Source organism: Ovis canadensis, chromosome 2 (assembly GCF_042477335.2).
Source record: "Ovis canadensis isolate MfBH-ARS-UI-01 breed Bighorn chromosome 2, ARS-UI_OviCan_v2, whole genome shotgun sequence".
In the NCBI taxonomy this organism is placed as follows: domain Eukaryota; kingdom Metazoa; phylum Chordata; class Mammalia; order Artiodactyla; family Bovidae; genus Ovis; species Ovis canadensis.
In genome coordinates this window covers 68,490,542-68,517,837 of record NC_091246.1, presented here as the reverse complement: position 1 = coordinate 68,517,837, position 27,296 = coordinate 68,490,542, and the positions used below count along the sequence as shown (strand labels likewise).

General features: G+C 41.8%; 1 protein-coding gene, 1 long non-coding RNA gene and 1 other non-coding gene across 5 annotated transcripts in view; 1 reads left to right on the top strand and 2 right to left on the bottom strand.

The window, feature by feature from the left end:
- PABIR1 (PP2A Aalpha (PPP2R1A) and B55A (PPP2R2A) interacting phosphatase regulator 1) overlaps positions 1-27,296 on the top strand; it is a 289,879-nt gene that overhangs the window by 172,210 nt on the left and 90,373 nt on the right. For all 3 annotated transcript variants that reach the window (XM_069576384.1, XM_069576382.1, XM_069576383.1), the window contains one exon: positions 19,095-19,191. In XM_069576384.1, coding sequence (XP_069432485.1) covers positions 19,163-19,191 — 29 coding nt within the window. In that variant the 5' untranslated portion in view covers positions 19,095-19,162. The remainder of the gene's footprint in view (positions 1-19,094; positions 19,192-27,296) is intronic.
- Positions 5,925-27,266, bottom strand: LOC138433553 (uncharacterized). Its single transcript, XR_011254356.1, has 6 exons — positions 26,878-27,266; positions 23,601-23,700; positions 22,603-22,749; positions 9,173-9,282; positions 8,896-8,924; positions 5,925-7,217 (listed from the first exon to the last, which is right to left on the bottom strand). It is a non-coding gene; the product is annotated as an uncharacterized lncRNA (long non-coding RNA).
- On the bottom strand, positions 10,146-10,217 carry TRNAW-CCA (transfer RNA tryptophan (anticodon CCA)). Its single transcript has one exon. It is a non-coding gene; the product is annotated as a tRNA-Trp (tRNA).

The following is a 27,296-nucleotide window of genomic DNA, read 5'->3' as shown; positions in this document are numbered from 1 at the left end:
CATCGCACTGGGTCCAGCCCAGGTTGTGAATTATCTCTTTGTCCTGTGTATCCTGCTAACTGGTCATTCAGTAGCCTTTTGGTTTTTTAGATGACTATTGGTGATATCACAAGGCTTGTGTGCAAGTCACACTTATGGTGAAGAATCTGCCTCCAATGAAGGAGATGCAAAAGACACAAGTTCAGTCCCTGGGTTGGGAAGATCCACTGGATCTTGGCAACCCACTCCAGTATTCTTGCCTGGGAAATCCCATGGATAGAGGAGCCTGGTGGGCTATAGCCTGTGGCGTCACAAAGAGTCGGACTTGACTGAGCACATGAGCCACAGAGAGCCACAGTGCACAATTTGAATCCAACAAAGAGAAATAGTAAGGTACTTCCTTTGAGTGAAAAAAAGTTAAAGTTCTTGATTTAATGAGGAAAGGAAAAAAAAAATGTATCTGAGGTCGCTAAGATCTATGGAATGAATCTTCTATCAGTGAAATTGCAAAGAAGAAAAATGAAATTCATGCTAGTTTTGCTGTTGCAACTCAAACTGCAAAAGTTACGAACACAGTGCGTGAAGAGTGCTTAGTTGAGATAGAAAAGGCAGTAGGTTGTACAATAGGTATTTTGAGAGAGAAAGATCACATTTACATAACTGTTACTATAGTAGATTGTTACAGTTGTTCTATTTTATCATTATTTATTGTTAATCTCTTATGACAATTTATAAATTAAACTGTATCATGGGTATGTATGTATGTGTAGGAAAAAACATAGTGTATACAGTGTCTGGTACTATCCATGCTCTCAACTGAGCTTCCCTGGTGGCTCACACAGTAAAGAAACTGCCTCTAATGCAGGAGACCTGGGTTCAGTCCCTGGGTTGGGAAAATCCCCTGGAGAAGGGAATGGCTACTCACTCCAGTATTCTTGCCTGGAAAATTCCATGGACCAAAGAGCCTGATGGGCTACAGTCCATGGAGTTGCAAAGAGTCAGACATGACTGAGTGACCAGAAGTTTCCCTTTCTTTCTTTTTTTTTTTTTCATGATCTCAGACATCCACTAGGGGTCTTGTGGTGTACCACCTTCAGAAAAGGCAGACTATTGTGTACACCAGTAGGAATGCTGTAAGAACAGCAAGGGACTGATTAACCCAAATTAAGGGAAATGTGTACCTGGAGGTGGGGGTGGGGGTGGGGAATGTGGTTAAGGAGGAATGTACAAGTGGCCTCTCAAGAGTGGGCAATGATCTGCTTCTTAACAGGGATATACGTACATGGATCTTTACTATTTCTCAAACTGTACAATTTTATACTTTCTAGATGTTTGACATATTTTACAATAAAAACCATTGAGTAAGTTATAATATTCTGGAAGTATCTGTGGTTAGAAGATATACTAGTGAATTCATACAGAAGCCAACCCATCATTTTGACCTCTGTATTCTTTGGTATATTCCCCAAAGACAAGTGAGGATAGGGAGATAGTAAAGGAAAAAAAAAACCCCTAACCTAAGAAAAGGCAGGCTGCTAGAATCTGACCTTCTCCCCTTACGCCAGAGCTGTGCTTCATTGGACAATAAAGCTCACCTGCTGCTTTCATGGAACATGAAGACTGGTGGGACAAAGAAACAAGTAAATTTAGGCTCTGCAGGTGGGGCAGTGGAGCACATAGAAGGGATCTCTACCTACTAATCACAATGTGAAAATAAGATAGTACCATATATTTTATACACACAAATATGTGTGTGTGTGTGTGTATTATTTTTACGGGAATTTTTCTACTTTGGGGCTTAAATAGAAGGCTATAGAAATTCTATCTCAAAAAATATGAATAAAGGATCATTCTTGCCTCTTTCTTGTCTCCCACCTCCAACCCTCCTACACATCTACCTCAGTTACAGTGTTTTGCGCATTCTATTCTGTCCGTTCTGTGTTTGCCTCTACCATTCATCATAGCCTCTCGAAGGCTGGGCTCTGTCTTACCTTTGTGTCAGATGTACTTGACTCAGGCACTGCTATTTTTCAAGGACTGAGAATCAAGTCTGTCTTATCACATCCTCTCCCTGCCTGCAGCCCCTTTGGCCCCTTTTGTCTCTTTTGTACCACTGTCTCTTGCTTAATGAAACCCCAGACACTCTGGACCCCTTCCTGTGCCTCAGTCATGCTGAGCTCATTCTCACCCCAGGGCCTTTGCATATGCTGTTTCTTCCTGGCAGGTTCTTGCCTCAGTTTGTTCTCCTTACTCAGGTCTTGGCTTAAATGATGCCCTTTGGGAGAGGTCTTCCACAACCACTGTATTTAATGCCACCTTTTTCTCTGTCTTCTCGCCTGTCCCCTCCATCCTATTAACCTTGACTTATTTTCTCCAAAACATTTTCACTACCTGAAATTTGCTTATGTATTTAGTTGTTTATTTATTGTCTCTCTTCTCCATTACAGCAGGGCTCTTCCTTTGTGTGTGTGTTTGTTTCTCTTGTTTGTTTTTGTGCTATATCTCTAGTAGCTAAACTATTACCTGGCCTACAGTAGGCACTCAACCTAGTTTTTGAATAAGTAAATTAATGGATGGTACTATGTTAAGTATTTGTGTAACTGAGATGCATAACTGCATCTTGAAGAATTTGTTAATGAACAAAGGTGACTCAAGATTAGTGTGCTAATATAGTATCTAACACATAGCAGGAACTCAATAAATATTTGTCCAATGAATAAATATACAGAATATGTAAAGGATTCTTGAAATAAATTTTAAAATCCCACAAACCAATATATAAGCTGGCAAAGGAAAAACCCCTAGAGGTACTGGGTTGAGCAGAGTTGCAGGATTTGAGGTCAATATATAAAAATCAATTTTATTTCTGTATACTAGCAATTGAAAAGCAATCTTTTTTATTTTTAAAAAAAATTTAGTATATTTATTTCCCCTTTTTCTTTTTTTTAAAATCAGAGTATAATTGCTTTACAATATTGCATAGTTTCTGCTATACATTGAAAGTCAATCAGCTGCATGTATACATATATTTCCTCCCTCCCACCCCCACTCCCATTCTACCCATCTAGGTCATCACACAACACTGAGCTGAACTTTAACACATATATTTTAAAATATTTTTAAATTGAAGTATAGTTGATTTGCAATGTGTTAATTTCTGATATCCAGCAAAGTCACTCAGTTATACACATATATGCATTCTTTTTTGTATTCTTTTACTTTATGGTTTATCCCAGGATACTGAATATAGTAAGCTTCCCTCATGGCTCAGATAGTAGAGAATCTGCCTATAATATAGGAGGCGTGGGTCTGATCCCCGGGTCAGGAAGATCCCCTGGAGAAGGAAATGGCTAACCACTCCAATATTCCTACCCGAAGAATTCCATGGACAGAGGAGCCTGGCAGGCTACAGTCAACGGGATCACAAAGAGTCGTACATGACTGAAGCGACTGAGCAGGCAAAAGTTGCATACCAAAATAGAATGTGTGTGCATGCTCAGTCACTTCAATCATGTTCTACCTCATGGACTGTAGACCACCAAGCTCCTCTGTCCATGGGATTCTCCAGGCAAGAATACTGGAGTGGGTTGCCATGCCCTCCTCCAGATGATCTTCCTGACCCACGGATCCAAATGGGATCTCATGCATTGGCAGGCAGGTTCTTTACCACTAGCGCCACCTGGGAAGCCCTCCAAAAAAGAATACTTCGGTATAAATCTAACAAAATATGTGTAGGATTTGTATGGTAAAAACTGGAAAACACTGATAAAACAATGAACTGTGTATATATATATTAAAAGACACAAAGCCTTAGGAGAAGGCAATGACACCCCACTCCAGTACTCTTGCCTAGAAAATCCCATGGATGGAGGAGCCTGGTGGGCTGCAGTCCATGGGGTCGCTAAAGAGTCAGACACGACTGAGCAACTTCACTTTCACTTTTCACTTTCATGCATTGGAGAAGGAAATGGTAACCCACTTCAGCGTTCTTGCCTGGAGAATCCCAGGGACGGGGGAGCCTGGTGGGCTGCCGTCTATGGGGTCGCACAGAGTCGGACATGACTGAAGCGATTTAGCAGCAGCAGCAGCAGCCTTGGGATAAACCATGATGGAAAATAATATAGAAAAGAATGTGTGCAATTTCCCTGGTGGCTCAGTGACAAAGAATCTGCCTGCCAAGGTAAGAGACATGAATTTGATCCCTGGTCCGGGAAAATCTCACATGCCGCAGAGCAACTAAGGCTGTGTGCCACAACCATTGAGGCTGTGCTCTAGAGCCTGGGAATCGCAACTACTGAGCCCTCAGGCTGCAACTGCTGAAGCTCATACACCCTAGAGCCCGTGCTCTGCAACAAGAAGGCCCCTCAGTGAGAACTCATGCACTGCAACTAGAGAGCATCCCCAGGCCCACTCACCACAACTAGAGAGAAGGAAGACCCAGCACAGCCATAAATAAATAAAAAAAAAACTAAAAAGTATAAAAAAGAACCTGTTTATATATAAAATTGAGTCATTTTGCTGTAGAGCAGATATTAACATTATAAATCAATTATACTTCAATAAATTTTTTTTTTGCTTTTTAGTTTATATTGCGGTATAGGTGATTAAAAATGTTGTGATAGTTTCAGGTGAACAGCAAAGGGACTCAGCCATTTACATACATGTATCCATTCTCCCCCAAACTCCCCTGCCATCCAGGCTGCCACAAACATTGAGCAGAGTTCCATGTGCTATATGTACAGTAGGTCCTTGTTATTATTCATTTTAAATATAACAGTGTGTACATGATCATCCCAAACTCCATAACTATCCTTTCCCCCCATTCCCATCCCCATAACCATAAATTCATTCTCTAAGTCTGAGTCTCTTTCTGAAAAAATAAAAATTTTTTTAAGACAGATAGGCATGTTCATTGTTAAAATGTCAATTTTCCCCCAAATTAACCTATAGAGCTGACATAATCCTAATCAAAATCTCAGCAGATTTTTTTGTAGATATCAATAAACTGATTCTAAAACTGATATAAGAGACAAAGGAATTAGATTAGTCAATACAACTTTGCAAAAGAGGAACCAATTTGAAGAGTCATGCCATCTGATTGCGAGAATTACTATAAATCTCCAGTAATCAAGACAATGTGGTATTGACAAAAGGAAAGACCTATAGATCAATGAAATAGAACAGAGAACCTAGACATTGACCCACATATGTATATGTGGGTCATAGATTTTTGACAAAGATGCCAAATAGTCTTTTCAACAAAATAGTGCTAGAACAACTAGACATCCATAAGCACACACACACACAATCCAAACCAACAACAACCTTCAACTCATATCCTGTACTGTATATAACAATTACCCGCTTCCCTGGTGGCTCAGAGGTTAAAGCATCTGCCTGGAATGCTGGAGACCCGGGTTCAATTCCTGGGTCGGGAAGATCCCCTGGAGAAGGAAATGGCAACCCACTCCAGTACTCTTGTCTGGAGAATCCCATAGAGGGAGGAGCCTGGTAGGCTACAGTCCATGGGGTCGCAAAGAGTCGGACATGACTGAGCAACTTCACACTCACTCACTCATACAAAATGCATTATAGATGCACCATAGACCTAACTGTAAAACCTAAAAATATAAAACTTCTAGAAGATAAAATTGGAAAATCCTTGTAACCTTGGTTTAAACAAAGATTTCTTTGCTTAACCTTGGTTTTAACCTTGGGTTAAGCAAAAGATACGTTACCTGAAACAAAATCCATAAAAAACAAACTGATGAACTTGACTTCATCAAAATTTAAAACTTGTGCTCTGTAAAAGACAGTTCAGAGTGTGAGAAGACAAGCCACAGACTGGGAGAAAAGATTTGCAAATCATATATATCCAACAAAGGACTTGTGTCTATGATATATAAGAGTTTACAAAACTCAATAGTAAGAGAACAAAATCCAGCTTTTTATTTATTCATTTTTTTCTTTCTTTTCTTTTTTATTTTTTTTACTTTACAATACTGTATTGGTTTTGCCATACATTGACATGAATCTGCCATGGGTATACATGAGTTCCCAATCCTGAATCCCCCTCCCACCACCCTCCCCATATCATCTCTGTGGGTCATCCCAGGGCACCAGCCCCAAGCATCCTGTGAAACCCAGCTTTTTAAAAAAGAGCTGGTAAGAGTTTATTTAGACACAACTGACAAGAAAATTTGCAAAACCCAGTTTTTTACATGGGCAAAAGATTTGCACCAACACTTTACCAAAGAGGATATACGGAGAGAAAGTATCACATGAAAAGATGCTTCTCGCTATTACTCATTAGAGAAATATAAATGAAAACTACAATGAAGTACAATTTTGCATCCACCAGATTGTAAATATGTCTTTACAACTCCAAGTAGTGTGGAAGATGTAGAAAAATGAAACGTCTCATGGCCTATTGATAGGAGTATAAATCTGAACAGTTTCTTTAGCAGGCAGTTTGGCCTTTATCTAGTTGGGTTGAACACTTACATACCCCCAGGACCCAGTATTCCACTCCTAGAATGAGAAAATTTTGAACATGTACACAAAGAAAATAATGTGTACAAGAATGTTAGGTACAACATTTCATAGTAACAGCAGAAAATGTAGAAAAATGTCCATCACAGGTGAACAGACAAACTGAAATTGCTACAGTGTCAAATAATACAGCAGGGGTTAGCAGACTGTGGAGCCCATGAGTCAAATCCATCCCAACACTCTGTGTAAATAAACCTTTATTGAAACACAGCCACCTGCAGTCCTTGATGTACTGTCTATGGATGCTTTCCTGCTACAATGACATCATTGAGTAGCTGCAACAAAAACTACATAGCCCACAAAGCCTAAAATATTGACTGTCTGTTTTCCACAAGAAAGCAACACCAATGAATGAATCAGAGGTGTGTATCAGGGTTCAACCCAGAGAAACAAACCATCAGTCAGGGTTCAACCAGAGGGAAAAACCAGTGGGAGATATATGGTGAGAGGTTTATTGCAAGAAATTGGCTTACATGATTGCAGACTTGGCTAGTTTAAGTCCAAAATCCACAGGGTAGGCCATCAGGAAGGGCAGTCTGGAACTGTCAAGCAGGAGGTGAAGCTGCTGTCCACAGGATAATGTTTTTCTTCTTCAGAGAAGCCTCAGCTCTGCTCTTGATACCTTTCAACTGATTGAATCTTGTTCATCCAAATTATGTAGGATGATCTCCCTTACCTGAAATCAACTGGTCAAGGGCTTTAATCACATCTACAGAATACATTCACAATAATACCTAGATTAGCGTTTCATGGAATGACTGGACACTATAGTCAAGTTGACAAATAAAACTGACCACCACATATATTAATAAAGATAGATCTTATAAATATAATACTGAACAACAACAAGTTACAAAATGAGAACTTAAAATAATCATAGGAATTTAATGCCATTGATTAATACATGGATATATAAAACTATGTGGAACACTGATAAACAGCTACTGTATGATACTGTTTGACACTGGGGAGGAAGAAAAGGAATAGAATTGAGGGTGGGTGTTCTGTATCTGTAAATTTTTTTTTTTAATGGCAAGAGACTCCAAAGCAAGGGAGGCATGTAGGAATCTTATTAAGCTTGACCCTTTATTACAATTTTTAAAATATATCATTGTTAACACTTGTATGTATGTTTGCAATTCTACACAATCATTAGATTTTTAAAAAATCATAATGATTGGGCTTCCCTGGTGGCTCAGTGGTAAAGAATCCACCTACTAGTGCAGGAGAGACAGGTTTGACCTCTGATCTGGGAAGATCCCTCATGCCACAGAGCATAAGGCCAAGCCCCACAACTTTTGAGACTGTGCTCTAGAGCCTGGTAGTTGCAACTACTGAGCCCATGTGCCGAAACTACTGAAGCCCGAACACCCTGGAGATCATGCTCCGCAACGAGAAGCCCAAGCATCACAACCTGAGAGTAGCTTCTGCTCTCCACAGCTAGAGAAAGCCCACACAGCAGCAAAGACCCAACACAGCTGATAAGTAAATAAACTTTTTTAAAAATTGTAATGATTGCCCTCCTTTGGACAAACCTAAAAAGCATGTTCACACTGGGCAGTCAACTTTGAATCAGAACCACCTTTTTTTCCCCCCTAAATTCCAAACACCTCTTTGGAGGCTACATCAGACTTTTTTTCAGGGATCTGTATTTCAGGGACTGAGCCTCACATCCTGGGAGCCAAGCGTGGAAAATCAGTGTTCACTGTGCTGCAGCCTGTGTGCAAAGGAGAGCAGGGAGCAAGCTGTGAGTTATTCTTGCTGGAGCCCTGACCTTGGCTGACCTCCACGATGTCAAGCTCTGTAGCCAAATGGACCTCCTGACTTAAGGAGCTAGAGATAAAGAGGCAGGTGGCCAGTCACATGGCACGTGGCTGCTGATGGAATGAGACTTGTCAGACCTCCCAGGGGGCTCTCACCAGGGTCCACATGTGTGTTCACACACTAAGGAACAGCATTGAGCATGCTTCCTGAAGAAAGTCAGATGACTTCTGACTTAAGAGGTGTTAAGCCTGGATCCAGAGGTGGCAACCTTCAGTATGCCTGCAGAAATCAATCAACTGGCATTTCCTACAGCAAAGCAACGTAACTCTTTTTGCAAAAAATTAACTTTTTTATGATTTGGAAAAGTACATGTTCTTTGTAAAAATTTAGAATATCTGAAAAGTTAGAGAGACGAAAACAAAAATTCCCCTATGTAGAGTTATTAGTGGTTATCATTTATTCTTTTCTTTGTCATATATATTTTTTTCTATAGCTAATTCATCTTTTTAGCAATGGTTATTGAGTGCCTACTATGTGCCAGGCTTTATTCTAGGCGCTAGAGATATATGAATAAACAAAACAGAACATCAAGTTTCCTACCTTATGGAGCTCACAGCGAGGAAGGTAAACTGATCATGGAAAAGTAAACACAAAAATATGCAAGATAAATTTAGATCATATGTACTATAGTGGAAAAAACAATACCTAAAAATACTGGAGACTTACCATGTGTTGTTCTAAGCCCTTCACCTCATATACTATTAATACATTGAGTAAATCTGGCATATGTGGTGTGTGTGTGTGTGTGTGTGTGTGTGTGTGTGTGTGTGTGCGCGCGCGCGCGCATGTGTATGTGTTTTAGATGGAAGATCATTACCATAAATCTTCTGTACAGTGGTCAGGGAAGTCTTGCAGGAAATGACACAGGAGTCAAGGTTTGTGTGAACGGAAGAAGACAACCAGAGAAGATCCAGGTTAAGGGCTTTCCTGGCAAAAGGAACAGCAAGTTTAGTACAAAATAGTTTTAACATGTTCATGAAACAGAAGGAAAAAGACAAGCATAGCTGAAACTCTGGGGCACAAGGGGCAGAGTGGTCTGCAGTGACACTAAAGATGTATGTTTTGTGATTAGGCCATGTAGGATCTTAAAGGCCACAGTAGAGAGTTTAACTTTTATTCTAAGACATTACAAAGCCTTTTGATTTTAAGCAGCAGAGTGACAAGATCTGATTTCCACTGGTTTAGAGATCATGCTGCACAGTGTTTGGCAAATGAATTTTAAGGATGCAAACCAGAATCTGGAAGACGAGTTGAAAGTTTCCTGAGGTCATCCAAGTGAAAGGCAATGGCCCGTTGGACCGGGCTAACAGCAGAATAGATGAACAGAAGTGGGGAGAGTTAGGATTCTATTAAAGTGACATTGGTTTTGTAGTTTTATGTAGGCCCTGTTCATTTTCCTTCATTTTATAAAATAAAAAGGATTTAGAAAATTCTTCTAAAACAGAATTTTAAAATATATCAGCCACACTTCAGGAGACCCAAATTGGAAAACAAGCAGGGAAGCCTAAGAATGATAGATCCTAAGAAGATGGAAGGCTAACCCTGGACTGTGATTGGAGGCTCCAGGGAGCTCTTAATTACAGCAGATCAAGGCAATGTTTTTTCCAGCTGTTTCATTCTCTCCTCATCCCACCTCTGTCTTCACACTCTCCTTGAAAGTGAAGGTGAAATCGCTCAGTCGTGTCCGACTCTTGCGACCCCGTGGACTGTAGCCTACCAGGCTTCTCCGTCCGTGGGATTCTCCAGGCAAGAATACTGGAGTGGGTTACCATTTCCTTCTCCAGGGGATCTTCCCAACCCAGGGATCGAACCCGGGTCTCCTGCATTGGAGGCAGACGCTTTAACCTCTGAGCCACCAGGGAAGCCCTTCCTTAAGTATAATTAAAGGCCTGAACTTTTGCCACAGCTGAGACTCATGGAAAAATTGACACCACTCACTGACACAGTGCCTGTGCCTGACTTACCAACATCCTACAGTTGGAATTTGAAGCGTGGGGGCCCTCTTTGCTAAAACCCTGCCCACAATGCAAAGTTGAAGACAGTTGCAAATGGGGTTTTACCAAAGGCTATGGAGCCCATATTATTGATTACTGCACAAAGTCACTCTCTAACAGTTCTTCTTCCCCTGAGAGCCTGCCCTTTACTATAAAGAGTGATAGTGCCAGATATTTTCCCCAGTCTCCCTTGAGCTGGGCTTCCCTGGTTGCTCAGCTGGTAAAGAATCTGCCTGCAATGCAGGAGACCCTGGTTTGATTCCTGAGTCAGGAAGATCCCCTGAAGAAGGGACAGGCTTCCCACTTCAGTATTCTTGGGCTTCTCTGATAGTTCAGATGGTAAAGAATCCTCTGGAGAAGACATAGGCTTCCCACTCTGGGATTCTTGGGCTTCCCTGGTAGCTCCGATGATAAAGAATCCACCTGTAATGCAAGAGACCTGGGTTCACTTCCTGGGTTGGGAAGATCCCCTGGAGGAGGGCATGGCAATCCAATCCAGTATTCTTGCCTGGAGAATCAAATTGACAGAGGAGCCTGGTGGGCTACAATCCAAGTGGTTGCAAAGAGCTGGACACGACTAAGCAACTCAACAACAGAACATCCCTTGCAGCCAGACCTCAAGTCTCAGAGTATTGTCTTGGTTCTCAGATTTACTCCCTGATGACTCCAGGATGGCTGCCTCCGTTTTCTAACTAGAGTTTCCTACAGTCTAGATTTTGCTGATTGAATTCTTATGATGTCATTTAATGTGGCCCTCTGTTCTCTGCATTTCCTATAAAATGATAGTTGTAAACCTCAACACATATAAACCTTGCAACAACCCAGTGAGGCAGGGCTATTAAATGTCCCCATTTTACAGAGGAATAATCAGCTAAGGCATAGAAAGTTTCTGTACTAGAGGTCACGTGGCCAGAATTTGCATCTAAGCAGATGCTTCTAACCTCTGTGCTGCACACGAGGAAATATATAAGCAAGACATTCATGCAGCTCACTTTGCTTGAACATTCTCCAGGAGCAGATGATTGGTTGGCTTGATTTCTAATCAATTAAGTCAATTAGCAGCAGCTAGTGAGCATCTACAGCGTGTCTGGGCTAAGCTGTGGGATGCAGAGTGACAAGATGATGTTGAAGATGATGATAGCTGCCCTACTGAGCACTTCCTGTGTATCAGACCCCGGGCTCAGTGCTATGAATACAGCACTGATCATCACAGTCAAAACGAGTTTCACTATGTATCAGTCTTATGAGAGAAGAACCACAGTGTGTTAAGTGCTTTAATGGGGATTGTTGAGAGCTGTGTAAGTCCAATCCAATGGTCACTAGCCCCATGGGGCTATTTCATTTTAAATTAATTACAATTAAATAACATTTAAAATTCAATCTGTCAGTCTCTGTAGCTGCTTTTAAAATGCTCAATAACCACTTGTGGCTCAGTTCAGTTCAGTTCAGTCGCTCAGTCGTGTCTGACTCTTTGTGACCCCATGAATTGCAGCACGCCAGACCTCCCTGTCCATCACCAACTCCCGGAGTTCACTCAAACTCACATGCACCGAGTCAGTGATGCCATCCAGCCATCTCATCCTCAGTCGTCCCCTTCTCCTCCTGCCCCCAAACCCTCCCAGCATCAGAGTCTTGTTCAATGAGCCAACTCTTCGCATGAGGTGGCCAAAGTACTGGAGTTTCTTCAGTGATCAGCTTTCATCCATACATGACCACTGGAAAAACCATAGCCTTGACTAGACAGACCTTTGTTGGCAAAGTAATATCTCTGCTTTTGAATATGCTGTCTAGATTGGTCATAACTTTCCTTCCAAGGAGCAAGCATCTTTTAATTTCATGGCTGCAGTCACCATTTGCAGTGATTTTGGAGCCCAAAAAAATAAAGTCTGACACTGTCTCCACTGTTTCCCCATCTATTTCCCATGAAGTGATGGGACCAGATGCCATGATCTTCGTTTTCTGAATGTAGCGACTACCTATTGGATAGCACAGATTACAGAATGGAATCATTGTGCTAAGTTCTATGGGGTAGTGCTGATTTAGATAATTGGGAAAGCACAGAGAAGAAACACCACCCTATCTGGACTTGGAGGTGAGGTGAGGGGTGAGGGAAGGGGTCCCAAACAAATGATATTATATTTAAGCTGAGACTTGAAGAATGAGTAATTTTAGTCCTTACTGTACTCCTATCACAGAGAAGGCAATGGCAACCCACTCCAGTGTTCTTGCCTGGAGAATCCCAGGGACGGGGGAGCCTGGTGGGCTGCCATCTGTGGGGTCGCACAGAGTCGGACACGACTGAAGCAACTTAGCAGCAGCAGCAGCAGTACTCCTATCAGATGTCTTTGTTGTTGTTGTTTAGTCACTAAGTGACTGAACTAATCTGACTCTTTGCAACCTCATGTACTGTAGCCCACTAGGCTCCTCTTGTTCAGGCAAGAATACTGGAGTGGGTGTCCATTTCCTTCTCCAAGGATCTTCCCAACCCAGGGATCGAACCCACAACTCCCACGTCTCCTGCACTGTAGGCAGATTCTTTACTGCTGAGCCATCAGGCATGTCTTATATACCTGTGTAATGAATGAGGAAATGGACTTTGAAAATTTACAAAATTTGCCCAAAATCTCAAGAAAAAATGTGAGCATGAACATTTGATCCCAAATCTATAAAAAGGAAAAGAAAGTGAAGTTGCTCAGTCATGTCTGACTTTGCGACTCCACGGACTCTAGCCTACCAGACTCCTCTGTCCATGGAATTTTCCAGGCAAGAGTACTGGAGTGGGTTGGCATCCCCTTTCTCCAGGGGATTTTCCAGTGACCGAATGTGGGTCTCCCTCATTGCAGGCAGACACTTTACCATCTGAGCCACCAGGGAAGCCCAGATTTATCTGTCTGCTCAAAACACTAATGCTTGAGATGCTAATTCGAGAAGTAAAGGAACCCTGGGCAAAACAGACCTGTTTTAGAAGCGGGTGACATCTTCACAGATACTGATTGAACACTTTGTGCTATATTTCAAAGCACTCTGTTGGCACTGATGTCATGTGAGCAGTTTACAAAAACTGGGGCCTCTAACTACATGGAGTTTGTCATCTTACTGTGGAATGAGTGCAGAAAAGTGAGTGTACTCTAAGGGAATCCCAAGGGGTAGTGATGGCTTCCTGTGAAGACTCTTTGGAAAGAGAAAGAGTTAAAGGGGTCTTGAAAGACACATTGGATGTGACTAGCTGGAGCATTCCAGGATGGAGGAGAGGCTTGTGGGAAAGCATAGGGTAAAGTGTACAATGCCAGTGCCAAGACTACAGGTAATACCTCCACCAGGTTAGAGATTTATTAAGATGAGATGACTCGATCCTTTCTGCAGACATGGAACTTCATTGAAAATTCTTCTTGAACAACATTTATGGGTATGTCTATGAACCAATCAATTCAGGGGCAGACCCAAGACTTTGCTGATTTCTGCCTGACCTCTGAGAGCATCAAAGATATCACAGCAGAGTTTGTCTCTTTCCATTAGGAAAGTCTTTGGGAACATGCAAAAGAGGTTTGGAGGGTGATGTGTCGTTGTTTTCAGAAAAATTGTGGTGCTTCCCCTGTCTCTCACCCTCATCTTCAAACTCTCAAATGGACACCAGCTCCAGAGAGGGAAGGACATTTAATCATAGGGTGCAAAATTAATTTGGGGAATTTTATATTAATTTATGTTTTTATTTCTTTGACTGTTCCAGGTCTTAGTTGTGGCATGTGGGATCTATTAACAATTCCCCAATCAGGGATCAAACCTGGACCCTCTGTATTGTGATCATGGGATCTTAGCCCCTGGACCACCAGAGAAGTCCCAGGGAATTTTATCAATATATTACTATGCACATCACTTTATGGGAAAAACAATTAACAAAAAAATATGAATTGACTTGTGAATGGTATAGATATATCAGTGCCGTACAAACATTTTATATAGTAGCGTTCACTATTCACAAACTGCCTATTGTTCCATTTTTTGTCTTAAATTATTTCATGTACATTTTTTTGCACATCAATATAGTCCAAATAGGACTTCTGTATTTGGGAAGCTCAGGCAGCAAAGAATCTGCATGCAATGGGGGAGACCTGGGTTCAATCCCTGGGTTAGGAAGATCCCCTGGAGGAGGGCATGACAACTCATTCCAGAATTCTTGCCTGGAGACCCATACTGACAGAGGAGCCAGGCGGGCTACAGTCCATGGGATTGTGAAGAGTCAGACATGACTAAGAAACTAAGCACAGCACAGCATAGTCCAAATAATACTTCCTTTTGGTGATAGTCTATAACATAATCAGTCTTCAGTTGTTGACTGTTGAATTTATTTCCTGCCACTATTAATATCAATGCACTGAATAGTTTTGTACAATCATTATTTAAGCTATATAATGTTTTAGAATATATTCCCCAAAGTAGGATGGCTGGGACATAGGTAATAATAATTGCATATTTCTTGTTAGCTGCTCTCTAAAAAGACTCTGCCAGTGTTCATTTGGTGTATTTATTCCCTCAAAGTGTCATCAACATTAGGTTTTGAATTATTCCTTTGCTTTCAATAATTTAAGGGATTTGGAGTCTTGGAAAATCTCAGCCTGTTAGGGACTTGACTTATCCGTTCTGCCTCAACTGCTTCATTGTGGAACATAAGTAATCTGACTACTTTTCTGGATTGGGATTGGATGAGATAGTTCAGATGAAGCAGCTGGCACAGTACACAGGCAGCCAGTGTCTACTCCACGTGCCTTAGGGAATTGGAGATACCTTGGATAGAGCTAAGAGTCAGACACAACTGAGCAACTTCACTTTCACTTTTCACTTTCATGCACTGGAGAAGGAAATGGCAGCCCACTCCAGTATTCTTGCCTGAGAATCCCAGGGATAGGGGAGCCTACTGGGCTGCCATCTACGGGGTCACAGAGAGTCTGACACGACTGAAGCAACTTAGCAGCAGCAGCAGTAGTAGAGCTCTCACTCTGCATTTTCCTTTAACTGCTGCTGAGGTTATGCATTTTGTGGGGGTAATTATATATCATGGGAATACCCCTAGAATATTTAAGACCCCCAGTCCCCTCCTGTGCTCATGCTAAATTACTCCAGTCGTGTCTGACTCTTTGCGACTTTTTGTGACCCTATGGACTATAGCCTGTGGGGCTCCTCTGCCCATGGGATTCTTCAGGCAAGAATACTGGAGTGGGTTCCCATTTCCTTCCTACTCTTCACTATCTCCTCTGTCTCATGGGATGCTTCAGTCTTGAACTAGAGTCCTTTCTATCATGCTTTCTTTGCCACCTGGTTCAAGGTGATATTTACTATCACCATGGCATCCAGATTTGAGGTCCAGTGTTAACAGGATATAGCCTAGCATTCTCCTTACAAACCCAGAGTCCCAGACGTACAGACTCTCTGAGTTTAAAAGAAGCCACAATGGTTATCATCCAATTTTCCCTTGGGCACTCGACAGTTTCCAATCAGCAGAAATAGTCTTTTTAAAACTGATTAAATGATACCAATTGGATAAATGGGCTTCCCTGGTGGCTCAGTGGTAAAGAATCTGCCTGCAATGCAGGAGACCTGGGTTCAATCCCTGGGTCAGGAAGATCCCTTGGAGGAGGGCATGGCAACAAATTCCAATATTCTTACCTGGAAAATGCCATGGACAGAGGAGCCTGGCAGGCTACAGTCCATAGGATCACAAAGAGCTGGATGCGACTGAAGCAACTGAGCAGTAGCAGCATTGGATAAATACTATGATGAATTTAAGGTGAGGCTAGAATTTGGTCTCTCTATTCTTGGCCCCCCAGGCAACACAGCATTCTCATCCACTATAGTCAATTCTCAAATAAATTATATTATCACTTAGCCAATTTGTGAAACATCTTTGAGAAACATTTTAAGTTCTGAATGTCATAATTAAACAGGATAGACATCAGGCTTTTGTTGATAGAACTCAGTATTTTATTTAATTGATTTTTTCCCATGTAGTTTATATAGTTATGAAACATCTAAAGTCTACTTCCTTCTAGTTAATAGATGGTGTCTAAAACCAATAAATCAATAAATACAGATGAGTATATTATAAAAATGGAAACTATTACAAAAATAAGAAACACAAAAATTGGGAGGCAAAAAGGAGGAGAGGGTGGGGAATTAGATTAAGAAAAGCAGAACTGTATTATTTAATGTTAAAATGAGAGTCAGATGAAAAACAAAAAACCAGAAACTTAAAAATGGTATTCTCTAGAACTAGAGGTTGGATGGTGAGTAGGAAGAAAAGTCTTACTTTTAACTTTAAACTCTTATATGGTTTGAAATTGTTTGACATATGTATGTTGCTTTTTCCTTTTTAAAAACTGCTTTATTGAGATTAATTTACATACCATTCCATTCACCCACTTAAAATGTACAATTCAGTGTTTTCCAGCATATTCACAGAGTTGTACATCCATCACAGCTATCCACTTCAGAACATTCTCATTATCTCCCCCTAAATCTACCACCTAAATCTATTTTACCTATTCCCTGGTGGCTCAGATGGTAAAAGACTCCTCCTGCAATGTGGGAAATCTAGGTTCGATCCCTGGGTTGGGAAGATTCCCTGGAGAAGGGAACGGCTACCCAATCCACTCCACTGGCCTGGAGAATTCCATGGACAGAGGAGCCTGGCAGGTCACAAAGAGTCGGACATGACTGAACAACTTTCACTTTCACTTTCAGATTGCTTACCTATTAGCACTCACACCTCATTTCCCCAGGAAGTCCTTCTCTCCCTAGCTCTAGAGAACCTCTAATCTATTTTCAGTCTCTATAGATTTGCTCATTTTGAATATTTAATATAAATGAAGTCAAACAACTTATGGGACTTTTGTATCTGGCTTTTTTTCAGTTAGTGTAATGTTTTCAAAGTTCATCCATGTAATAGCAAGTACCAGTACTTCACTCTTTTATTGCTGAATAATATTCCATTGTTTGGATATACTACCTTTGTTTATCAGTTCATCAGTTACTGGAGAGTTGGGCTGTTTTTATGAATTTTCTTGTGAATGCTTGTTTTCGTTTCTCTCAGGCGTATACCTGGCAGTGAAATTGCTGAGTTATATGGTAACTATGTTTAACCTTTTGAGGAACTGTCAGAGCATTTTCTAAAGTAATTGCATCATTTTATATTCCCACCAGCAACACGTGAGGTTCCCTTCTCCACATCTTCACCAATACTTGCTATGATATCTTTCTAATTTTAGCCATCCTAGTGGGCCTGAGGTGGCATTTCATTGTGGTTGTGATTTACATTTTCCTACTAGCTCATTGGAAAAGACTCTGATGGTGGGAGGAATTGGGGGCAGGAGGAGAAGGGGACGACAGAGGATGAGATGGCTGGATGGCATCACTGACTCGATGGATGTGAGTCTGAGTGAACTCTGGGATTTGGTGATGGACAGGGAGGCCTGGCGTACTGTGATTCATGGGATCGCAAAGAGTCAGACACGACTGAGCGATTGAACTGAACTGAATAGCTAATAATGTTGAGTATCTTTTCATATTCTTATTGGCTGTTTGTATTTCTTTGGAGAAATGTCTATTCAGTTCCTTTCTCCAATGCACATGTTATATTCACCATTAAAAAATAGTATAAAATATCCTAACGCCTAGTAAGCAAACACTAAATGTTTAAGATGATAGTCTCTGAATGAAGAAAATTGAGCTATTTCTTTTTTTCTTTTCCATTTTTTTCTAAAATTTTAAAACAAACATAACTTTTAATCATCAAATACTAATGTTTCCTTTTTCTTTATCTTTTTCTGATATAAAAAAGTAACACAAGGAATTTTTTTAAAGGAGACACAATATTAATTGAAAAGCAATAATAGCTAATATTTTAGCAGATTTCCCTCCAAGGTATTTTACTAGACCGTCTACAATTTTTGAGGTTGTATTATATGCACAAATTTAAATTATGCCTTTTGTTTTTATTCTAATGTAGTAAAGAAGCCCTTGCATTTTAAACAAAGTTCTTTAGCCATTTCTTCTGAGAGTTTCTAAAGAAAATGCCATTATATCTTTTGGTGTGCAGAATGGTCGTGAGAGAAGGCTCCTTTCTCACAGTTGTTGCTTTAAAATTGAAAAACAGTGAAAGTTGCTCAGTCATGTCCAACTCTTTGTGACCCCATGGACTAGTCCATGGAATTCTCCAGGCCAGAATACTGGAGTGGGCAGCCTTTCCCTTCTCAAGGGGATCCTCCCAACCCAGGGATCAAACCTTTAAAATTAAGGGGAAAAATTAGGTTGTACATGTACATACTGTCCCTTAACCTGCGGAAAACACAAACCTAGTAGAACTTGGAGAGGACATAGCCTGGTCCTTTACTTCCGTCTGATGCTCTGTCCCCACTTAAAACAGGATAAAAAAGAAAGGAGTCTTGTGCAGTAGGAAGAAGCTGGACCGCTCTCCAACCTCTTCTAACTTATATCTTCATGGTGTGGCTTTGCCTTTGGTTTAAAATATTTGCAAATCCCCATGGTACCACCAATTCCTGTATTTTTCCTTACAGAGTATTTGTACTAAAAAAAAAAAAAGTATACTTTTCTTGTTTTCCCCATCCTCTTTCTCTTTCCCTCATTATAACTCTTTCTCCTGAAATCACTCATGCCATTAGGACAGGCTGACTGCAGATAGAGCTATGACTTAACGTTTCTTCTCATGTTTTTTTTTTTTTTTTCCTCCCAAAGCCTCCAAAGTTGCCAATTGCAGCCACTTCAAATGGAATCTGATTGCACAGATTCCATTTCCTCCCAAGATGATGGAATCAATAGCCCTCTCCTTGTGGTAAGAGCTCGGGAAAGGTACTTTTTATACATTTGCTTCAAATGTTCAATTTTCTATTACAATATAGGCTGTTGACGCTTTATGTTCCCATGTATGTCCACAAACACTTCCCAGACCACAATACCATCCCAAACTACACACACGTAACAGGCTGCTTCTAGTCTAAAAATGTAGGTAAAACACCCAGACACAAGCATAAGAGAATAAATCTGACTACCAACAACTCTCCCCAGGTCTCCAATCACAGCTGTGCAAAAATAAACTTAAGATGAATGATTCATCTTTAATTCAGCACATTGGGAAGAAAATACATTGCTCACAGACACCCATGCTCCCCTCTTCTTCCTAAGGACAGCACTTAAACATAGCTTTCTAGGCTTCATGCTGGTAGGTGGGACCATGGACTAAGTTCTGCCCATTGGAATATGGGTGGATGCGATATTTGCCATTTCCATAGAGCTGGAATCTTAACTCTTCTGCCCTCTCTCCCAGTTTAGTAGGGATTTTGGAGGCCAGTTGTTGAAGATAAGATGCCACCAGATGGAAGCACCCAAGGTCCCTGAATGCAGGAAGCCAGTCTCACTACCATATTGAACAGAATCATGAACAAGAAATGAACCTTTGTTATAGTAGTCCACATTACCTGAGGACTGGGGCTTGTATCTTACATCATTTGCCTACTCTGATTAACACATTTCCTTTTTCTATCTCCCACCCCAGCAAAATATTCTAGGTTGCTGTGATAGCTTGTAGACAAAGTCTTTAGAAAGGCATCACTATAAGGGCTCCATTTTGCTAGCCACGCATTCAAATTCAAATATTACCAAGAGGAGACACTTGCTAGTAAGGTTCTGCCTAAATGGTTTCAAGTCTGGGAAAGTCCAAAATTTTGGGGAGGGGGCAGGGAATAAAAGCAAAAATCAATTCTGCCTTCCTGGTGTATTCACATGGTGAGGTGTTGTGGGAATCTGAGAAATCTTAGTGGAGGCTTCACTGGTTGACTGAAGTTAATGTTCGCTTTTGTCATCAGCATCTTGGCCCTGCCAGCTGCCCCTCCACACAGGGTGCAAGCTCATCTCACTCAACTGTTAGTACCCGAGCCCTTCCTGAAATGGCTACAGGAAGGTGTCACTTATACCAAGGGCATCTTGGGTGGCCAGTCGTTGCCTCTATTTAGGAAACTCAGATGACTTTGTTGATTTCATTACCTTTCCTTCTTTTTCAACCTTATTTGTAGATTCCATTGTTTCTTGGTATTGTTTCTAGACCTGTCACTCTTTTTGATACACTTTCATTTATTTATTTATTTTTGGCTGGGCTGGGTCTTCACTGCTGTGTGCAGGCTTTCTCTAGTTGCAGTGAGCAGGGGCCACGCTGTAGTTGTGACGCACAGGCTTCTCGCTGTGACGGCTTCTCTTTTCACAGATGGGCTCTAGAGTGTGAGGGCTTCAGGAGTTGCAGTGTGTGGGCTCAGTACTTGCTGTTTGAAGGCTCTAGAGTGTGGGCTCAGTAGTTGTGGTGTGCGGGCTTAGTTGTTCTGAAGTATGTGGGATCTTCCTGGACCAGGAATTGAACCCATGTCCCCTCCATTGGCAGGCAGATTCTCAACCACTGGACCATCAGGAATGTCAACCTGTCATTCTTTTATTGTGTCCATTTCAAGTATGCTCATTATTGATGAGAAACTTAAATGTTTCAAGAAGGTAGACCCCAAACTGAGTATTTTAGAACAAAGCAGACTTTGACATGAAAAACTGGTGCTTAGTCATGAAAAGTCCAGAGCCCATGCTGTTGACCACTTCCTAATGTAGGGATAAGATGGCAACCCTAGCTTTTGTCCCTGGTTCTGTAGCTGGTTTTTGTGACTTTAGATAGACTATTCTAACACACTGTTCTTGGGGTATAATCACTGCAATAGATTTTGTGAAGTTTTGAGGAACACCGCTAATTCATTTCTATCTTTTTCCTCTACTTTAAGCTTTTCAATCAGTATCTCCAACCAAAGGGGGATTTCTTTCTCTCTTATGACTTATGAAGACCTTGTCTTTCAGGTTCTTTAAAACCCAAGTTTGGACTTGATACACAAACTGTGGGTATAAATTTTACATGCCTTTAGTATGCTTTCTCAAAGGCAGCAGAATTCTCTGTGCCAGCCATCCTACCAACTCTCTATCTCTCCTTCTTTATTCCCTTCATTCTGCTATTGTTTTGTTTCTTGTTCAGGCTTCACATTGAATACTATTAAGTTTACGTTGTTTTTGCAACTTCTGGGCAAGGTGAACATTAGAAAAGGTATGTGTGTGAGGTCTGTAACAAGGAAAAAAACTATTGAAGAGAAAAAGAGTAACTGAACTCCACAGAAAACAGACTGTAGAAATTAGAAGAATTTCCAGCTAGCAGAAATTAGAAGTTGAAGAGGCATATGTATTTTTTAAATGTAAAAACAACGTAACATCAAAACATTTTTTAATCTTAGAATTCCCCTACCCTAGCACAGGCACTTTTCTTTTTAATTGCTTTCTTTTAGTAGTTGTTCATGTGCACATTTTCCCATATAATTATCATCTCAATGCATGTAATTTTGTATTTTGGTATGAATGTGTTACAGAAATCTTTCTTAACTCTTTTTCATAGTTTTTAGATGAGTTATCAGATATTTAGGCAAACATTTTTAGGGTCAGACCTGAACGCCTGCTAACAGTGGGCCTCCGGTTTTCATATTGTTTCTGGCCAAAGGACGGAAACAGTAGCTGGTGTCTTGAGAGGATGATACCAACATCCAGGCAAGGAGTAATGAATTAAATAGGGCTTGTAGGTGCTGGAGTTGCGTGTTTTCCAATAGAAAAAAAAAATAAATAAAACACCTTAGGAGAAAGTACCTAGATGTTGGGAATTGCTTGAGAAGGACTGAGACACAAGTGTACCTCTTCTAAAGAGTTCTGAGTCCTTAATATTCACCCCCTCCAAGTCTTGCACTATTTATGTGTTGCTCAAGGCATATAAGGATCATGTCTATCAGGCTTGTAAGTGACCTCTCCCAGAGCATCTCATGATACACCCTCATGATACACACATGAATCTGAATTCAAAGAATCTGGAGCCAAGAGAGAATGCAGACTTCACTGCCGCTGGAACAGAGGTGGGATGAGAAAGTAGGCCTAGGGCTCCTAGTTCAGTGCTGTAGGATTAAGGAAGAAAGGCTGCAGCAGGACAAGAAAACAAAGCTAGAGGAAAGGAAGATGGCACAGGGAGAAAGAAGAGATGGAAGGGATTTGGGGGTGAGGTTTTCAAGTCTCTGCTAATTTTAAGAGCAATCCTGAAATTAGAGAGTATAAGGTCCCCTGGGAAAATGCACCCTCTGAAATGAGCATCTCAAGTTATACAGGGGAGTCAGCTAAGCATTTAACTTACCTGCTTAGAAACGAAGTTTCTAGACAGAGAGGATAATGTGATGGAAGACAACTCTTCAGGAGTCGTGAGGGATGCAACTTCTTACTTTACTGTTCGATGTCCGTGGAGGCAGTGCCTGTCTTTCATGTGGCTTCTTGAGAATTTTTCCTTGAAAAATAAGTAACAGATGAAATGCTAGAACTACCCATCGTTGGCCAATGTGCCCCAAATTCCCTCTAACACCCTTCTAGGTATTTATTGGACTTCAGTTTGCCCTTGAGAGATCATCAAAGAAAAGGTTAAATATGCATTAGCAATATGGATAAACTCAACTCCCCTCATTTCATAGAGAAATTCTGAAAGGACTTGTAACTAGTCCAAAGTCCCATAACTTAGTCATGCAGAAAGAGAAAGGTCGTGAGAGGCAGACGGAGGTATCTGATGTATGAGTGAAGACTTCTCAGACCTTCTAATTTGGCCCAGCTGCCAGAGGCCACCTGCCAAGTTGCTTCAGTCATGTCCGACTCTGTGCGACCCCATAGATGGCAGCCCAGCAGGCCCCCCCGTCCCTGGGATTCTCCAAGCAAGAACACTGGAGTGGGTTGCCATTTCCTTCTCCAGTGCATGAAAGTGAAAAGTGAAAGTGAAGTCGCTCAGTCATGTCTGACTCTTAGCGACCCCAAGGACTGCAGCCTACTAGGCTCCTCCGTCCATGGGATTTTCCAGGCAAGAGTACTGAAGTGGGGTGCCATCGCCCTCTCTGAGAGGCCACCTAAATGCAGCCAATTGAGTGACTCTAGCCAAGGCCCAGCTGAGCCCAGTTGACTCACAGACTCATGAGAAATAGTAAATGGTGATTGTTTTGGCTATGAGTTTAGAAGTGGTTTGCCATGCAGCAACAGATAATTAATTGAACTCATAACTTAGAACAGCAACCATGTTTTATTTCTCCCGAATCTTTGATTTGGTTCTGTTGATCTGGACCAAGCTTGGCAGATCTCATTTGAACTTGTTTGTACCTCTGCGGCCAACTGAGGGCTGGCTGGTCAAGGATGACCTCAACTGCAATGAGTCAGCTCTGTTCCACAGGGTCTTTCATCCTTCAGTGGGCTTGTTCTCCTGGTGATGGCAGAATTCCAAGAACAGAAGCAGAAAAGCATACAATTAAAAAAAAAATAGACTTCATTTTTTAGAGCAGTTTTGGTTCATAGCGAGATTGAAGGGAGGTTCAGAGATTTCCCATATACCACCTTCCCCTACACATGCATAGCCCCCTCTGTGATCAACATCCCCCACCTGAGGGGCACATTTGCCTCACCTGGTGAACCTACACAGACACCATCGTTATCATCAAAGACCGTTAGGTTTTTACATTAGGATTTACATTAGGATTTATTTCACAGCAGGATTTAGTTTATATTAGGATTCATTCTTAATGAATTTTAAGGTTTTGGACAAATGTATAATGACATCTTCATTGTTAAAGTATCATACAGAGTAGTTTTTCTGCCCTAAAAATCCTCTGTGCTCTGCCTATTCATCCCTCCCTCCCCCTAACTCTGTCAGCCACTGATCTTTTTACTGTCTCCATAGTTTTCTCCAGAATATCATGTAGTTGGAATCATACCATATGTAGCCCTTTCAGACAGAGTTATTTCACTTAGTAATGTGCATTTAAGTTTCTTCCATGTGTTTTTGTGGCTTAATAGCTCTTTTTTTTTAAAAAAAGAGCACTGAATAATATTCCGTTTTACCACAGTTTATCCATTCACCTACCAAGCAAGACTTGGTTTACTTCCAAGTTTTTGCGATTTTGAATAAAGCTGCTATAAACATCCACATGCAGGTTTTTGTATGGACATAAGTTTTCAGCTCCTTAGGGTATATACTAAGGAATATGATTGCCAAATTACATGGTAAGAGTATGTTTAGTTTTGTAAGGAAGTGAAAAACTGTTGTTCAAAGTGGCCATTAAATTTTGCATTCCCACCAGTGATGAATGAAAGTTCCTTTTGCTCTATATTCTTGCCAGCATTTGGTTTTGTCAGTGTTCTGGGATTTTGAAAATTTTAACAGATGTGTAGTGGTATTTCCTTGTTGAAAAACATTTTTCAAACCTCCATTTACATCAAGTCTGCTACTGTTCCACTGATCAAAGTAAAGCATATGAGTGAACACAGAGTGGGAGGGTACTACAAAGTTAGAAAAAAAGGACATGGCTAAAGGGAGGTCATTAACTGGAGCCATTAATGCTATTAAATCTGTTATAAGAAATCTATGCCTGTTTCTCACAGGGGAGTACTAAATAGCATTATTAAGATTTTGGACTAAGATCTGAAATCAGTTGGAAAAGTTATACTCAAAATCAAGTAAAACAATTAGATAAGCATTATCTGATTTTTAAATATTTCCAGAGTTTATGGCCAAGCCACTATTGCTAACAGTTCAGTTCAGTTCAGTCACTCAGTCTTGTCTGATTCTTTGTGACCCCATGGACTGCAGCACGCCAGGACTCCCTGTCCATCACCAACTCCCAGAGTTTACTCAAACTCATGTCCATTGAGTCGGTGATGCCATCCAACCATTTCATCCTCTGTCGTCACCTTCTCCTGCTCCCTTCAATCTTTCCCAGCATCAGGGTCTTTTCAAATGAGCCAGTTCTTCGCATCAGGTGGCCAAAGTACTGAAGCTTTGCAAAGCTTCAGCCTCAGACCTTTCAATGAATATTCAGAACCGATTTCCTTTAGGATGGACTGGTTGGATCTCCTTGCTGTTCAAGAAATGTCAAGAGTCTTCTCCAACACCACAGTTCAAAAGCATAAATTCTTTGGCACTCAGCTTTCTTGATTGTCCAACTCTCACATCCATACATGACTACTGGAAAAATCAGAGCACCTAGAATCCTGTTTAATGGTGTTAGCTCTCTAAATAGCCAGTGGGCATTCTGCTTTGTGAATTCGCTCTGCAAACTGAAGGCTGTTGGCCTCTGTGCTTTACAGAAGGGAATCAAACAGGCTTTTAATGGAAAAGGTGTGTACACGTGTGTGTGTGTGTCCATTTGTAAGTAGCATAGGTGACCACATCTGAGCCATTATTTTATCTGTTTTTGTCTCCTCTGTATTCCCAGGAAATATCGAGAACTAACTTTGTATTTTCACTTATTATTACCTCTCTGGGAAGCAGATTTGTTTACCACTCCTTGGATTTCAGAACAAATATCTGAGAAGCAGAGGAGAAACTGGGATTACCATCCCCAGATCCCAGCAGTCTGCTACTTACAGCGGTATGCTGCTGCCCTCTACACGGTGATTCACACCAGGCAGATGAAGGGTTCTTTGATCTGTGTCTCTTTCCTCCACCCAGGCCTCTTTAGACCCAAACTGAACTTTGTTAGTCCAGCATTTCTGGGAATCAAGGAACCTGTGTTCTGGCCTGTGGGTCACTTAATATTTTGGGGTCTCAGTTTTTACTTCTGTGAAGTGATCATGCTGGTCTAGATTTGTATTCCTGCTCTTAGGCTTTGAAGAGCCTAGGGTGCTAAAACCAGACACAAGTCACAGGGTCCTAAACAAGTGATGCCCTAAAACTCCCAGGGATGGCCTGACACATCTGGAAGAGGTATGCTAGAAAAAGTTCAACAGATATGTATTACCGAGGAATTACTGCCCTCCGTTCTGAACTGGGAAGTACAAGATTTCAACTCAAAAAAGAGGTTTTTTCATTTGCTGAGAACTAACAGAGTATCCTTTCAAACAATTCATTTTGGCTCACCCATTAGGCGGTATCTGAGGATAAGGACATGAAAGGTTGGTTTTCTTGGGGCAGAATGTATCCCACATTTCCCACGAATGTGTTTGTTTTCAAAATAAGGGTAAAGGGGAAGCATCCGCCTGCAATGCAGGAGACGCAGGTTCGATCCCTGAATGGGGAAGATCCCCTGGAGAAGGAAATGGCAACCCACTCCAGTATTCTTGCCTGGAGAATCCCAGGGACGGAGGAGCCCGGTGGGCTGCCGTCTATGGGGTCGCAGAGAGTCGGACACAACTGAAGCGACTTAGCAGCAGTAGCAGCAGGTATAGCTTCCATGATAGCAGCTCCCTCCCCCTCCCCCAGACCCAAGAGAGTCCTTTAGACCTGGCCGGTGTCCTCTCCGTTGCTGGACTGAACGTCGGGTGAGATTACGAGGGCCCCACGCCCACTCAGCGCTGTCAGTAAGATTTGGCCCGGACCCTCATCACCGACCATCAGTGCCTGACGTCCCTCCAGCCTTCTCTCTCCCAGGACCCCTTTTCCTACCTATTTCTTTCTGTTGGGTAGGTCTTACTTCCTGGGAACACGTGCTGACTGCCTTGCCCCTTCCTGGTTAAAGTGGGGGGTTCGGCGCAAGCAGAGTCCAGCGGGCAGGAGACCAGGTGTCGAAGAGTTTGGTGGCCTGAGGAAGCGGGAGCCCTGTCCCAAACACAGCCCTGTTTTCCGGGGCTGCAAGACTTTGAGCACAGCCGAGAAGCCCTTGGCTAGCCCTGCAGGAAGCGGCTGGGTCTAGGGGCCCACTCCACCCCCGCTCTCTGTCTTAGGCACGCGGCGGCGGGACCAAGCGCCTTGTCCCCAGCGTCGACTCGGACGCCCAGTCCTACTGCGGTACAGGCTCCCGCCGCCGCAGCTGCAAACCGGTCTGGCTTCCCTGCAGGGCGTGCGGGGATGGAGCGAGGGGGTGG